The following is a 15,553-nucleotide window of genomic DNA, read 5'->3' as shown; positions in this document are numbered from 1 at the left end:
AAAATTAAAAGAACATCTGTGCAGCTTGAATTTGAATTGAATGCCAATCAGGGTTAGAGCAAATTCACTTCATGAATTTAATATTTTATTAAAATAATGTTTTATTGAGATTTGTACATTCGTGAATTGAATTTAATTGAATTTCCTTCTGAGGAATGAACAGACCAGGTACTCTTCATGGTCACTGTGCGTCTGATGGTACAGTTGAGCCGTGTGACTGACACTGAGGCACAGCAGGAGTTCTATGCAGTGATGCAAGAGTCAGGGGCCCAGCTTCAGGAGTTGGGGTCACACATATTGTCACTGCTGTGCTGTGATTATGCAAACGCAGCACAACAGTGAAAATATCTCACTCTTCGTGTATTATTGCGTAAGATATCATAGTTTTATTTTTGCCATTTGGTCAGCTATTTTTCTATCCAGTCAGTACAGCCAAGCGGTAACCACCAATAAAAAGTCTATGAATGGAGTGGAGTGATGTATGCTGGCACGCTTCCCATCATGCACCTGGACTCATGCCCTGCTGAGGTCCCAGAGAGGTGCCTGTTTACAGGAAAGCAGTGAGAGAGAGGAGGGAAATACAAACCTGCACACGTTACCCTCGCTTGTGCTATCTGCTCATCCTCCTGCTCGATGCCTGGCAAGATGGCCGACAGGACAAACTGAACTGCTGTCAGCGTGTATTTGAGACATCCTCTCATAATTTATTAAAGTCAAACTGCGCAAATTGAAACACCTTTCATCACTAAAACCAGTGCCAGAAATATGTGGCGGTGTCGCTTATTATTATAAATCTGACATTGTACAGCTTCCTCCTTATAAGCTCTTTGGTCTAGATATGATTTGATTTCTGCAGGCAGGGCATTTCATATTAGTTTTTATTGGTTTGTCCAAAAAATTTTATTTGATATTTCTGATATTAGAGACTGAAATGCAGTGTAAGAGGCTTTGTAGGCCACTGACTGTATCAGTCCACCAGCAGAAGGGGGCTCATCCATATGTTCTCTGCCTGTGCGCCTCAGTCAATATTATGCAGTTGCTGTGCTCATCAAATACCTGTTTGACCGGTTTTCTACATACAGTGAGAAATACGTACATCCAGATACATTTCTGAAGACAGATTATTCCAGTTGCGCACTTCCTGTGTTATCTCGGGTTAATTATTCAAGTAGGCTTGCTTTGGCTTTGGGGACACACCACAGTCAGTGCGTACGAGTGAATTATTTATTTTTGCGCATCCAAATCCGCTGGATTGTCTGATTGTTGATTAACTGCTCCTTGGAATTACCTACTGTAAATGAATTGATGGCAAGCAGATCTTGGTCAAAATATGAAATTGTTTGGGATTTATATACTTTTCTACACTGTCCTGAGCTCGTCTGGTCTATTGAAACCTATAAAATACCCTAATAAAGTGCAAGCCCTGCCTTATGGTCCTCTCGGTTGGCTCACCCATGATTCATCAGGCAAAAGTATTTAAATCCCAAAGAATTACTCGTTTCACCCAGTTCTGATGGCATGTCAGTCATTCTGTTTCAATCTGAAAAGGCTTGATTTCACACAGTCAATGTAACACAACGCCATTACAGAAACCCAGCTAATGCAGTGTGGAGGCATAGGCCTGTCCATCTGTCACAGTCCACATGTGGCACTTGTGTTACAAGAGCCAATTTTTATTAAGATGGGGGAAAAGGTAAATTATCAGATGGACCTGAATTGTACTACACTATAGGAAGCTTTTTTTTAACAAGTTAGCTGCTTTCCTGAGAGACAGGGAGGGGACAGCTGGCTGATAAAGATTAGAAAACAGTTATAGTTTTTGTCCCATTGGTAGTTGCATGACTGTATTTTACATTGCTTGGTCTGACTAAAACAGTACGTAGAAATAAATAAAAATGTTCAAATTACTTTTGCTCTATGCAAATACTAATGTGTCTAGTAAGTGAAGTTGTTGACCGGTTTCAATTTGTTAAATAACTCGAATGCTTCAAATATTTGTGGTCGCTCGCTCTCTCTGCAGGGCCGCTTCTCGCGGCGTGGTGCGTTATGAAGATACGCCCGTTCAGCGTCGCTGACTGTAGCCTATGATATTGATATTGTTCGTAGGCAATACTGAAGTTTTTGTAGCCCACCGTAAACTCGTACATGGACCTGGTATCACACAGATAGGACTTTTTCGCAAGGGCACAAAAAAATAAGCATTACTTTTCCCCATGGGATAAAGGCACATGCATGAACCATGAGCGACCGGGAGAGGAAAGCCCAGAGTCCTCTCTGATTGGCTACTTAGGCGAAGAAGGGGCATATGTAGCAGGCTGGCTATCGTTGCGGTTGCTTGGTCCCTCTCCCAGCTGCTAAGTGTATGCGGAGCAAACGAGGAGGGGGAGGAGAAAGGACGCAGGCTGAGCAATAGTGTGTATGAGGGGCGGAACTCACCAAAGCCAGACAGTGTTGTCGGCGTACTGCACAGCTGAAGCCTCACTATACGTCATTCTTTTCGGGGACAGCATTAGCGCAGCTGACGGCACTGTCTTGGTTTTTAGCAGGCTAACCAGTGGTGGGGAATTTGTCTCTCCGCACCGGAACGCCATTGTGTGCCTGTGGATCTTCGCTCACTGTCGCCTGGAAAGTGCAGAGTCTGAAGACAATGTAGCGAAGGAGGGTATAGTGGACGCAGTGGTTTAGTTTTTAAACAAGCTCTATTTACCAACGAGTAATCCCGATGTTTCACTTAAAACCTCAGGTGGGACTAAATGTGGTAAGTGCAGCTTTCAGACATCTGAAATATAAATTGGCTAAATATAGCGCATCTAGTCAACTTAGCTTGCAAACTACTCGATAATGTTGTTGGAATTACTGTAACGTTAAATGTTGTTTGCCTTTTTATATCTCATAGGTAAGAGCTTGTGATGATATCCAGGAAACGCTTACAAATATAAGTGTTACTATTGTTTTTATGAGAAGTATTTTTCGGTTATTTGTGGTCAGGCGGTTATCGCAAGCTCGTGTTGGTCTGTAGCCAAAGTTCAGCTGCACGAACGTCGTGCTACCGTAGCTAGCGAGAGGTGTCAGTCCCGATCTCGATGCAAGCTATTTTAGTGGCGGTTGACCTTCTGATTGTAATTTTGGAGTAAACTTGCGTTCTAGCCTACTGCTGGCTGCAGTGTCATGGAAAGCATGGTAGGTTATGTCATTTGCATGAGTTGTTTATGTTTTAGTGTTTGGCGATGCATTCGATTAGAAGCATAAGCTGGATAGCTGTTCGCGGAATCGCTATTTGGCTGCTCTTAGGCGATTTTCTTTCGGTTTTGTCCTTAGCTAGCCCGCTAGCCGGCTAAAGGGTTACACCGTTGAACGCTCACTAAGTCGGATACGGAGCATGATTGATTTTGTATTGTAAAGTTGCCTACGTCCGAATTGGTCGATGTAACCAAACTACTATCTAGACTAGCTATCTAGCTTTATCACAAATGCACCGTATTCGACCTCGAAGCCATAGTGTTATGTTGCTTCTTTCATGAAAATGTATAAATAGGCTTTTAGATTATAATGTATTCCAGTTTATACGCTTACGCTTCAAGAATTTCTTCATGTATGATAACAAAACGGGACTCGTTTCTTGCGTTCTTGTCAACCACTTCTCTTAAGTTAGATGCCCTGAAAAAAAATCTGCATTTAGGCATGCATTTGATTGTACTCTTTTGCATGTGTATTTAATTAAATGTTTGTTTTAAAGACCCCATTCGTTTACCAGTAGCTGGTATATTTGACTGACCGGGCCGTTTGTTTAACAGATAATCTGGAAAACTTTGGCACCGACTAGTGTACTAGTGACTCGCATGCACAAGTACAGGAAGTTTAAAAGCAACGTATCGCGATTCGCCTGTTTAGCCAAGCAGTGTGGATGTGTTTTGAGTGTAACGCATTCATTTTGGCCAGGACCGCTATTGCGGCGATTGTATTGTCAGTTATCTATGAGATTTGCGTGACGTGATTTAGTTATGTGCAAAAAAAAATCTGGTTTTTGTTTCCCCCTGCAAATTAATTCATGCTTTACAACCGGCCGAATGAGTAAGTTATTTTTACTGTGTAGTATTGTTGAAATGTATAATTAAAGTCTTAAAAATATTCCACATCTGTTATTTAAGTGGAGAGTTTTTGGCCGTTGTAAAATAATAATCGATTCTACTCATCTACTGTCTTCGTTAGAGCAGAGTACTTGTATATTTTAACTGTCACGTCATTTTTTACCATGATTAACTCTTCTGTGGAATACAGGCAAAATACGGCATGTCCCCCCTGTAGGAATACCGAGTGTGATGTGGCTCATTGGAGCTGTGGCTAGGGCAGGCAGTGGGTCTTGTAGTGGGACACCGCTGTCGGGTGATTTCATGGTCCAAAGACCAACATTTGTACGTCCCCGAGGGATCAAAGTGCACCTACGTTTGCGAACTGGTAGTCCTCATTTGTTAAAGTTCATTGTTTTCCAGTGCCTTGATCCATAACTCATAGGATACATTTGAATGCGGTCTCTTTTCTAATAAATTGGTTGGATAATCCTAGTGCAGGAGGCTCTTGGAAACTTATAGTTCGGTTTCATCTGAACACTTATGTATTAGACCTGGGTTGTTTTTGAGGCTGAATTGATGTAGGTGACTCAGAAATCTGCGAGGTGGTGTAAATCTGGGATTCATTTCCAATCTTTGTTGTAACCCTCTTCTGTTTGGACCTGCACCATGTTTGTGTGATCGTGGCTGAGGGCAGTTGTGCGCAGTACTACACATTTTCAAACGGCCATGATGCGCTACAGCCTAGTGGTAGGTCGCTTGACTGCCCGAGTTGCAGGTTTGAGCCCAAGGTGGGCAATAAGGGACGCTGGCTGGAGAAATGAAGTCGGGGTCCTTGAATGAAGAAGGAAGAGCCTTTGAGCAAGACCGTTAGCCCGAAAACGTCTCCTGGGGCTTCCCCTATGTTCTCCCTCTCACTCTCCCCACTTGAATCCGTTCTCTGAAAAAGAGACATTTTCTCAATGAGAGGCATCCCCTGTTTAAATGAAGGATTATACATAGCTGGCTTGTGTAGTAATAGATGGTATTAATTGTTAAATGCCGTTAGGGAGAATCTCATGGCTTTCCATAATCAGCTGAGGAGTTCCAGGCTCAGTCGTCCTAGAAGTTTAATTTCAGTTTCGAAAAGTTACAACCGTTCAGCTTTAAGCTCCGCCACCACTGTGGTGTGTGTGGGGTATCTTGTTACTGTAGGGAATCTTTGGTGCCATGTAGTTATGTCACAGCAGTGCTGCTCCAGCCCAGTTTATTTTCGGCTGGTCTTTAATACAGACGGTCTGCGGCTGACTGCGAGAGGTGGCTCTCCAGAAAGGCACCGTCCTCTTGACCAGCGGGCTAATGGACTGATTGATTGGCTCCCGTTGTAATAACATTTGCTTGCCACAGGCTCGAAAAAGGGCAGTTGGCATCAAAGTAGTCACAGCCACTGCAAACGTTTTCAAGTAGGGAGTGTGTACGGCAAGCGCTGTACAAACGTTTTGAAATAGACTCGCTGGCAAACAGGTTGCTGGACACCGATGAAAGTAAACTCAATTCGGACTGCAGTGTTCATTTTGTGTGGCTCCATGCCGATGGGGGCCACAGTGATCAAGAGGCAGCTAATACCAGCGCTGGCTATTAGGAGCCGACCATACACCAAAAAAGAAAAAAACGTCTACATGGGACACAATGTGCTTTGATGTTGCATGAAAACGAATGGTTGTTGTTTTTTTGTTTTTTTTTGCCTCTAATAGCATATGATATGATTTTTAGTCAGCAGCAATATATGCTTCATTTATTTTATTTTATTTGTTTGCCAGCTTGCCGGTAGCAAGTAACCATACAGGCTGTATATTGCCTGTATAGGTATACTGAGGCCTATGTATTGTTTTGTTCATGGATCCGGGGTGCTACCAGGGACATACTTTCCAGGTGACCTGACTTCCAAGTGTCTGAAGTGTCTGTGTTTTCTCACCCTGTATAGCCCCTTTCCAAACAAGTGGGTCTACGCTTTTTTTTTTAAACACTTGAGGGAAGACATTGGCTAAGTACGCTAACCCGCCTGTCCAAGGTGTAAGGTAGGCTACTTTTATACAGCTGTGTAGAGCAGAAAGAAAACATCTCTGTTTCCTTCAAGGCACCTGAATTTCTTGCCTGTGTGAATCACTAGCTGTGAGGAAATGCAACCTTAATTACCCTGCTAATGCAGTGCTACGTCAAACCCTGTCCTCAGCTTAACCTGTACCTAATTTGTCCCCTAGCCAGTTTACCTTAGCGGAACCCTGTCAAATGTCACTGAAAGTTGTCGCGGATAAATGCTGACGCTAATTTAGTCCGTGTCTCCACCTGCTCTTCTGCGCGGCACCTGAATGTTGCGAGGACGTTGTTTCGCGATCGCCGATGCGCGTTGCCTAGCATCCGGCGTAGCTGCTGACATCTGCCGCCTCTCGTTAGCGACCGTTGTCGATGTTCTCCCTAGATTCGGAATGCTTTCGCCGTTCGCACGTAATTACATCTGGAACCCTCGGCCGCCGAGGAGGAGACGGGGCGAAGCGTAGGCTCACGCTGAACTGTGGTCGGTGAATTGAGTTATTTTGTGAAAGGTGCTACGTGTTCACGCTTAGCGTTGTCACTGGCCTCTCTCCCAGGGACACGCTGTCCTACTGTATCGACCGCTTCTGTTTCATCTCACCGCTCTGTGGCAGCCTGGGTCCACCGGCAGTCCTGGGCCAGGGTTCATGTTGAGTGGAATGTGGGGGAGGTGGGGTTGGACTCTTCTGTGTGCACGTGTGCGGAAGGCTTCATACAACTGATGTGGACTGTGTGTGTGTGTGTGTGTGTGTGTGTGGTGCTTGTGTGTATTTGAATTGGTGTCTGTGTGTGTGTGTATGTGTATGTTTGTATGGTGCTACTGTGTGTGTGTGTGTGTTTATGTGTGTAGTGCTTGTGTGTGTGTGTTTACATGTGTGTCTGTGTGTGTGTGCGTGTCTGTGTGCGCGCGTGTGTGTGTGTGTGTGTGTGGCTGCGCACGCATGCGTTTGCCCTCAGGACCTGAAATAGCACTGCGAAGAGAGGAGGGGGAGGGGAGGCATGCAGACGAAGATATCCAATTACAGGATCATAATATCACTGGAAACTCCAGCTTCTGTACCCTTGTTTTTTGTCTGCTTGTCTTCTACATTTATAGATGATAGTGCAGCCTGTAGATCCTGCTGCACATACCTGTTAAATCCTACAATCCTCAACTTTGTCCCAGTTATTTTGCCTCTTCATGTCGCAACTAGAAATGGTGACATGTAAACTAGAAGCAGGTACAATAATACTCTGATTCTGCAGACTTCCCATCAAGCAGACAGAGAAGCACGCACTGATCTCTGTTACCTCTGTCCAATAACAAGCCTGCTGCTGCCTAACAGGAAGCAGGCACAGCCAATCGGATGAGAGCGAGAGCATGAAACGTCATGTAGCCCTAGAGCGAGAAAGGTGCACATATTTTAACCTCAGAATAGGAGAATTTTATGTCGTCACACGGCTCTTAGAGAATATATCTATCTGCCTTATGCACCAGCAGATTGTCTGCCATCTTGTGAAGAAATGGGATACTGCTGTCCTGATTGGTGCAAAGTGGAGTACTTCTGTGCCAGGAAGTCTAATGGAAGCACAATTCCATTGTGTTGTAGTTCTTGTTGTTTGTAGTTCTGAGTCCCTGTTTCAGGTTCCATCTGTATGTGACGAGGTGCTGCTGGAAGCTTTGAGTGAGAGAGTTTGTTGTCTCTGCTGGGTTGCCGATGTCTTATTTATTATTTTGATTACATTTTTGAATACTTCACCTTGCTACCGGTTGCTGTGGTTAAGTTAACATTTCGCAGGAAATTAGTATCTTTGCTTTTACACTGTAATCTGGAATAGGGGTTTGCCAGATAAGTTTTTTATGTTCTTCAAGGGAAGTTTCAGAATTTCTGAATCGGAAAGTCCCACACGTAAATATTTTTCTTGTGCTTGTGCTTGTGCGTGTGTGCATGTGTGTGCGTGTGCGTGTGTGTGAGATCGCGCACTGTTAGGCCTGAGAGTGGAGGAAGACGTGCCTGGAGACTCTCTGAAGTGCCGCTGAGGGTTATTGGAGGGGCGGAGCCTAGCGCACGTGCCTGGCAGTCACACAGGGTGTCGGGTGACAGTCAGGAAGTGGAGCAGGAGAGTGTGTCAGGCTCTGTCCCAGCCACTGCCTCCCCATACCCCTCCCACCCACACAGCCTTTAAGCGTTCACAGCCAATCACACTGCAGCAGGCCTCGCTCATGACCAATACGCCAGAGTGTCCAGAGTGGAGGGGCGGGAGTTGTGCCGAGGAGCGGGGCCTTGGTGGTGTTTTTCGAGTCCCTACTGCAGGTCTCTGCCGTGAGTCACTATGACTCGTACAGCTGCTTCCCCTCTCCCCTGAAAAGCTCTCTCTCGCTCCCTCTCTCTGTCTCTCATAATTAAATTCAAAATGCATTATTGGAATGACATATTTCGATCTAGCCTATGTGTTGCCAAAGCTTTACATAAACACTTCATATTGACAAACTTGAACTGATTCTGTCTCTGTTTCAGTCTAATGTCTAATGTCTCCCTGTCTACTTCTGACTGAATTGTGCCAGTACTTTTTGGCAGTTGTTAGACCTCTGTCCTGTCAGACAGTTCTGTGTCTTTTTTACAGTCATTTTTCCTCTGTGTAATATGTTCCAAACTGAACATTCTAATGCTGATGTAACAACCACTACTAGAATGTTCGTAGCTGAACATTCTAATGCTGATGTAACAACCACAACTAGAATGTTCCTAGCTGAACATTCGAATGCTGATGTAACAACCACAACTAAAATGTTAGCTTAAGCAATGGAGCTCGAGAACACTGACTTTTTTGAAAAAAAAAATATAAAAAAAATAAAAACATTCCAGAAAACCACCTCTTCAAAGGGTTAAAATCTGTCCTTGTTTCCCTCTCTCTGGGTTGATTCCCAGCTGACGTAGTTCGTCATGGTAACAGGCGACGAGGTGACTGGCCCGGCCGCCTGCACTTCCTGGAGGAGCGGGCTCGGCCGGGGTTAAAGGCGCGTTCGCACAGCCTGTCGGTCGGGATTAGACTCGGGAACGCCGCAGCACTTCCGCAGTGCTTAACGGGAATGCTTGTGGGGAGAGTCATAAGGAGGGTGTGTGTGTGTGATGCCTTTTTCAGGTCACAGTAAGAAGCTGTTGCTCTCTTAGTGCTCCACGGTTTCATTCTCCTCTGACGGTCAGTCAGGCTGTGTTCATTGCTTCCTTTCAGATTGAATGTAATCATGACTCCTATTGAAGCCCATCGTTATGAAGCTAGTTTGCCTTCTGTACATGTGACTTAATACAATGCTAAATATCCTGAGGTACTTGTTTGTGAGGGTGTAGGAAGATTCTCAATTAAATCAACAAATCAACAAAAGATTAATGAAAAGAGAGAAAGAAGGAAAAAGTATTCCATAAATCCCACAGCAGAGGTGAAGGTTCTTTTCCTGGTTTGGTTGGATTTGCTGATTCTGGTGATTCAGGGAGTCAGTGAATCTCGCTGAATTCCCACCCTGTCGCAGAGACCATGATCCTCTCTGCCAGGCTGAGTTTTGTTGCCGTGGTGACTGAAAGTAGTCTGGGTTTGTGTAGGCAGAGCCTTGTTTTCAGGGTGTGTGAGTGAGTGGAGTGTGTGTCACGTTTTCACGCACACAGTAATGGTCCTGGTGTTCATTCATATGCATCTCTCAGCACGTGACCAGTTGTACAGGAGAAGCTGAGTCACTGGTCATGCAGTAAGACTGCCAGCCCTGCTGCTTCACACAAGGTTCCTTAGAATTAACACCGTAAATGACACATCCATTTGTTATGTGAGCTGTTTGGAGACCCAAACCTTTAAAGGTATAAATTGTCCCATTTTAACAATACATTTGTTATATTTTTAATTCCGACGTTTAGAATGCTTACCCATGTTATTAGACAAACTGTTAAAGTGTTTTAATGTCCCAGCTTTTGTTTTGTGTAGCACTTCATTGGTTGAAAGTGCATACATTTATCCTATCTTTCTAACAATCAAGCAATGAACCATTAAAGTGTAAGATCGCAAATAGTGAAGTAGAATGTTCTTAACTGAACATTCTAACGGTACTGTAACAATTACTACTAGAATGTTTAAAACTGAACATTCTAACGCTGATGTAACAATCACTACTAGAATGTTCTTAACTTAACATTCTAATGCTGATGTAATGATGTAATGCATGGCAGCCAATCGCCGTTGGTGTGTGGGTGAATGAGAAGCATCAATTGTACAGCGCTTTGGCTGTAAAGGCGCTATATAAATGCCAACCATTGACCATTTTACCATTTGATGATCACTACTGGTAACTGAAAACAATTCTAGAACTGTGAGAACCTGCTCTTCGTAGGGTTAAAACATCACTACATGTTGTAGGTGGTAGTATGCTGTGGGCAGGTTTTTCCGCGGTGATTAACGGCGTGCTGTGTCCCTGCTGCAGATTTATGTTGGGTAAAGGGGTGAAGCGGAAGCTGGACGAGGATGAGGACGGTGTGGAAGGCAAAGCGCTGGCGCCGGGCGGGCCGGCGGACGGGCCGTCCAAGGTGTCGTACACGCTCCAGCGGCAGACCATCTTCAACATCTCGCTGATGAAGCTGTACAGCCAGCGGGCGGCGCCCGAGCCCAGCCTGGCCCGGCGCGTGCTGATCAACAACATGCTGCACCGCATCCAGGACGAGCTGAGGCGCGAGGGCGGGGCGCGGCCCATGCTGTTCCCGCCCTCCGCCCCGCCCGAGGACCCTGTGGACGAGGGCTTCTGTGAGGCCCCGCCCCCGCTGGCCCCGCCCCCGCCCCCGCTCGCCCCCCCGGACTCCTGCCTCACCCCCGCCTCCCTGCTGGAGGACGACGCCTCCTCTTTCTGCACCGCCCCGCCCCCACACAGACCGCCCCCCGCCTCCACAGACGTGGGCCAGATCGGGGAGCTCTGTCCGCCTGCCGCCGCGAACACTACGACTACCTCCTCCTCCCCCGCCCTGCCGTCCGCACCCCCCTCGCCCCCAGCTGGGTCCGACCCAAAGGACTGCAGCAAGACCTGCAGCCAGAAGTTCGAGGGGCTGGTGTGGCAGCTAGAGGGCCGATCGGGCGTGGCCACCAAGGCGGAGTCCAGACTGATGGACTCCCTGCCCCCCAGCGGGCTGGACCTCACCTCCTCCTCTTCCTCCTCGGGGTTCCTCACTGACCTGGCCTTGGACGACATCCTGTTCGCAGACATCGACACCTCCATGTACGACTTTGACCCCTGCACCACGGCGGCCGGGGTCAGCGCCTCCAAAATGGCCCCCGTGGTGATGGCGGACGACCTCTTCAAGACCCTGTCCCCCTACGGGGGCACCCCCGCCCCACCCGCCCCCAGCCCACCCTTTAAAATGGACCTCACCGAGCTGGACCACATCATGGAGGTTCTGGTGGGCTCCTGATCTCAGAAACCACGCAAAAGAACAACTTTTTGTTATTTCACCTGTGTGTTTTTGTACAGTTTTCTAAGAACTGTTGAAATGACTAACAGCGGTGACACCTGATGCTACTACACCATACTGTGCATGTGCTGTCCTCCGCTTTCCAAAAAACGAAAAGACAAACTCTTGGCTTCTGGCTAATTCAGTGCCTTTCATCTGTCACATAACCACTTTTTAAATTCCAGCGCTTTTTTTACTTGTCGTTTTATTTTTTATTTTTTTAAATGTCACTGAAAAAAAATGCAATAACCTTTTAAAGACTTGGTTGCCCCCCCCCCCCCCCCCCTTCTCTGAATGAACTTTTACCAAGCACAAGGGGTGTACAAAGCAAGTCGCATGTGTGTCTGTTTCATTCATCCTCTCATTTACTCTCATTGTCAGAAACTTTTGAGAAAAGTATTATTATTATTATTATTATTATTATTATTATTGTGGTTGTTGTAGTTTCCTGTTCCTCTTGATGAACCAGTCGGTTGGTACTGGTTGTAGTATTCTGAGTGTCCATTTCAAACTGCTGTACACATGGAATTGTATTTTTCTATCAAATCTCTGAATGGAGAATATTGTTTTCTAACATTGATGAAAAGCACATATTTTGATATGACTGTTTCTCAGAGCTCCTATGTTTAGCTGACCCAAAAATTGACAAGAATATGTAGAACTTTAATGCAACGTCACCTGACTTACGACTACAGGACACACTCTCCAAATCTATATAAAGCTTTACTGCCTTTGTAAAGCTGTCGGAATTCAGCATGAGAGGGACTTTTCAAAGTATTGGTGAAAGAAATTCTACTTGTTTACATCTCTGAACAGATATCTTCCTCAGTCTCTATGCTCCTCATTCACTCAATGTGAGAGTACTGATGAGGGGAAAAAAACTACTCCCATGCCATCAGAATTTTATTCTAGGGTTTAAAAATCTCTATTTTATTGGGTATAATTGGCTGTTTTTTATTGATATTTTAGTTTGAAAATAATTGAAGGCTAACTAATTAGTAACTAACAATTATTAGTGGGTTTTCTCTCTGACCTAATAAATGCTGTCCAGTAGATCAGTCAACAGCGGTAAGGAAGGTAACCAAGCAAGCTAAATTATGTACGACTCTTCAGTGAAGAGGCGCTAGCATGCCATTTCACAGAACAAACACTCATAAGCGTTGTGTAACAAGCTGCATAAGTTATCGCTTTCCAACCACTAAATGCACCAAACCACGTTCCTTCACATCTGGGCTATCATGGTGTGTACGCCATAAGATCTATGTGCGACAAATCATCTCGCCTGCTGCCAAAATAGCTTTTAGGCATCGTACAGTTCACGCCTTTTTAACGGTACGCGGGCGCATTTTGTCGATTGGGTTGTGGCCCAGTAACGGTGGAACAACATCGGTTCCGCACAAGTAACTCCCGTATGAATTTATCGTTTTTTGTTTTTTAATGCGTTACGGTCTGCGCACAGGCAGGGTGGAAATGCGGTGTAGTTTCTCAGTCGTCTTTAGGATGGACCTTAGGGGAGAGGAGGCCGGCCCAGACGCTGGGAGCCTCGGGGAGCAGACGGGGAGTGTAGGAGTCAGGAGGAGGCCAGTAGGGAGGTGTAAGTGGCAGCACAGTACTGGGGAGGTCCATGGAAGATGTTGAAGGTGACCAGTGAGTTGCATTCTGCTTTATATACACACATACTATATAGCACTCGGGATAGTACGCAGGTGTCTGTGACAAAGCACTTGAAGCATGTAAGATGATGGCGTCTCAGTCATGGAGGCTAGGAGTCAGTGGTTGCTCGATGCCAATTTTTTGCTTTATTCCCTTTATTTGTATTGAGAAAAAACCCCAAAAAACACACTTCCTGTACCCTGCTCATTAACAATGGCATCCAGCATTCCCAGAATGCACTGTCAAAGGGTCTTCTAGGACTGTCTTAATTTCTGTGGCACGTTCTTGCTTTTCTCAATGCAAAGATAAATGTTGTCAAGTAAACTAGAAGCTTGTCACAGAGATTACAGTTATGAACAGAACCCAGGTATCTATGGGTTTTTGGTATCCAAAAGAGACGCAAGAACTTCAACTACAATGTGCACCAAAATACACATCCTGCCATCTTGGATTTAAGTCGATCGCATGACAGTCCAGTGGGTCGGACAGGTAATTCGTACCTGAGTGATGACATCTACAGTACACATTTCTACCAATAGGATCTTGTCTGTTTTAAAATGGCGGAGGTCTGGAGAGAGAGGGGCACTCCACACCATAACTGCTGACTCATGGCCCTGCCTGGTGACTGCAGTCTGTTCTGTTTGTGACTGGTGGAATCTGCAGTGACAGAAAGGCTTTTGGGAAATAATGTGTGTCCCCCTGACTAAGTTTGTGGGGAGCAGCTCAACAGTGACGAAGAGGGCGAACAACATGCAATACTATTACTAATTAATATGTAATTAATAAGTTTAATGGTTTAAAATATTTTGGTTTTGAAGTGATTGTTCAGTTTATTTATTTGTTTCCTGTGTAAATATATTTATATTTATGTGCTAACATCGGGATTGTAATGTGTACAGAATGTATGGTAGGAGTGTTTTTCTTCTTTTAGGAATGTTATATTATCTATGGAAATTGGGTGAAAGCCATGTTTGAGTGCATTTTTTTTCCCCCCACTGGTGAATTGGTGTGGTATCTGTACCGGTCCTTGGTTTAACACCAATCAGACGGTGACGACGGTGTCTCATTTCAGTGTGTATGCGTCAGTTTTGTGTCCTTGGGGAAAGACTGGAGCCACAATACAACACAATGCAATTTAATACAACTTTGTTCTCGCAAACATTTGAAACCGAGGTCTGGGAATGTAAGCTCGCCGTGTGAGACGGCGTTGTCAGCCATCGATGCCAAACTGTGCTGAGATGTTTAAGACGAGGAAAGTGTGCTAGGTTTCTCCTGTACCTTCATTTTGAGCAGTGATGTTCTGCTGATCCCCGCGGACAAGACCAGTGTTTCCCGACCGCTGTGCCTCAGTATAGATGGGTGGATCGATAGATAATCGCATTTATATATCGCTTTTCTCAGACTCAAAACGCTTTTTCAGTAATGAGGGGGAAACTCACCTCAACCACCAACAACGTGCAGCACCCACCTGGGTGACACAACGGCAGCCATTTTGTGACGGTGCTCACCACACGTCAGGAGAGGTCGGGCGTGTTACTCACTTTTGAGAGTGGTACATTTGGAAGCTGTGCCGCAGAAGGAAAAAGGTTGGGAAACGCTGGTCTAGGCAGCAAAATGGTTATATGCAGTAAATTTGGGTGCGTGGTTGGGGTTGGGTGTGCGACCGCATGTGGATTTTGGTGTTGCTTGAGGGGACTGGGTTTGGGAGAGGTGTGTGTGTGGGGTGTGGGTACTCTTCCATAAAGCAGGCTGTATTTTACATAGACCCTGGAGCTGTGCCTTTTTCTATGCAATATTACCCAGATATTTGTCAGTGGAGGCGGGGACGAAAGCATCAACACTGACTACTGTATTTGCGTCAACTTACGGACTATAGTATCTATTACAATGGTCAGGTGTATATGAATTTGAAACAGTCTTACTTTTGTAGTTTTATATTATACAATAAACTATAATATAAAAAGAATATAGCTTGTGTTTTTTTGTGTTTGATTAATGAGAAATACTACATTTTCACTTTTACATTTTCACAAATATTACACTTTCAATACAGAGTAAAATCATCATTGTCGCCAATGATCACCCGTGTACTCAATCCATCACTTGTCAAATACAGTACTTGTAGTATAGCATTTGAAATGTGTTCATAAAGCGTGTCACACTGTTTCTGGTTCAATCCAGGCCGGGTTCACGGTTGAACCCAGGCCCGGTCCAGTTATGGACCTGTGTCGCCTTTTCCTCGAGCGCCCCGTAGCCCCCCTCCTCCTGCATGAACAGTTGCTGCTTGGCTCCCGTGACTCACCC

General features: G+C 45.3%; 1 protein-coding gene across 1 annotated transcript; it reads left to right on the top strand.

Moving 5' to 3' along the window:
* Positions 1 to 2,359: 2,359 nt before the first annotated feature.
* LOC133118232 (SERTA domain-containing protein 2-like) lies at positions 2,360 to 15,160 on the top strand. Its single transcript, XM_061228059.1, has 2 exons — positions 2,360 to 2,758; positions 10,582 to 15,160. The coding sequence occupies exon 2, from the start codon at positions 10,586 to 10,588 to the stop codon at positions 11,555 to 11,557; it is 972 nt and encodes a 323-aa protein (XP_061084043.1). The 5' UTR covers positions 2,360 to 2,758; positions 10,582 to 10,585; the 3' UTR covers positions 11,558 to 15,160.
* Positions 15,161 to 15,553: the final 393 nt, after the last annotated feature.

The sequence above is a fragment of the Conger conger genome, chromosome 18, assembly GCF_963514075.1.
Source record: "Conger conger chromosome 18, fConCon1.1, whole genome shotgun sequence".
Taxonomy (NCBI): Eukaryota; Metazoa; Chordata; class Actinopteri; order Anguilliformes; family Congridae; genus Conger; species Conger conger.
The sequence above is the reverse complement of the archived record's forward strand: the minus strand, read 5'-3'. Positions and strand labels throughout refer to the sequence as shown.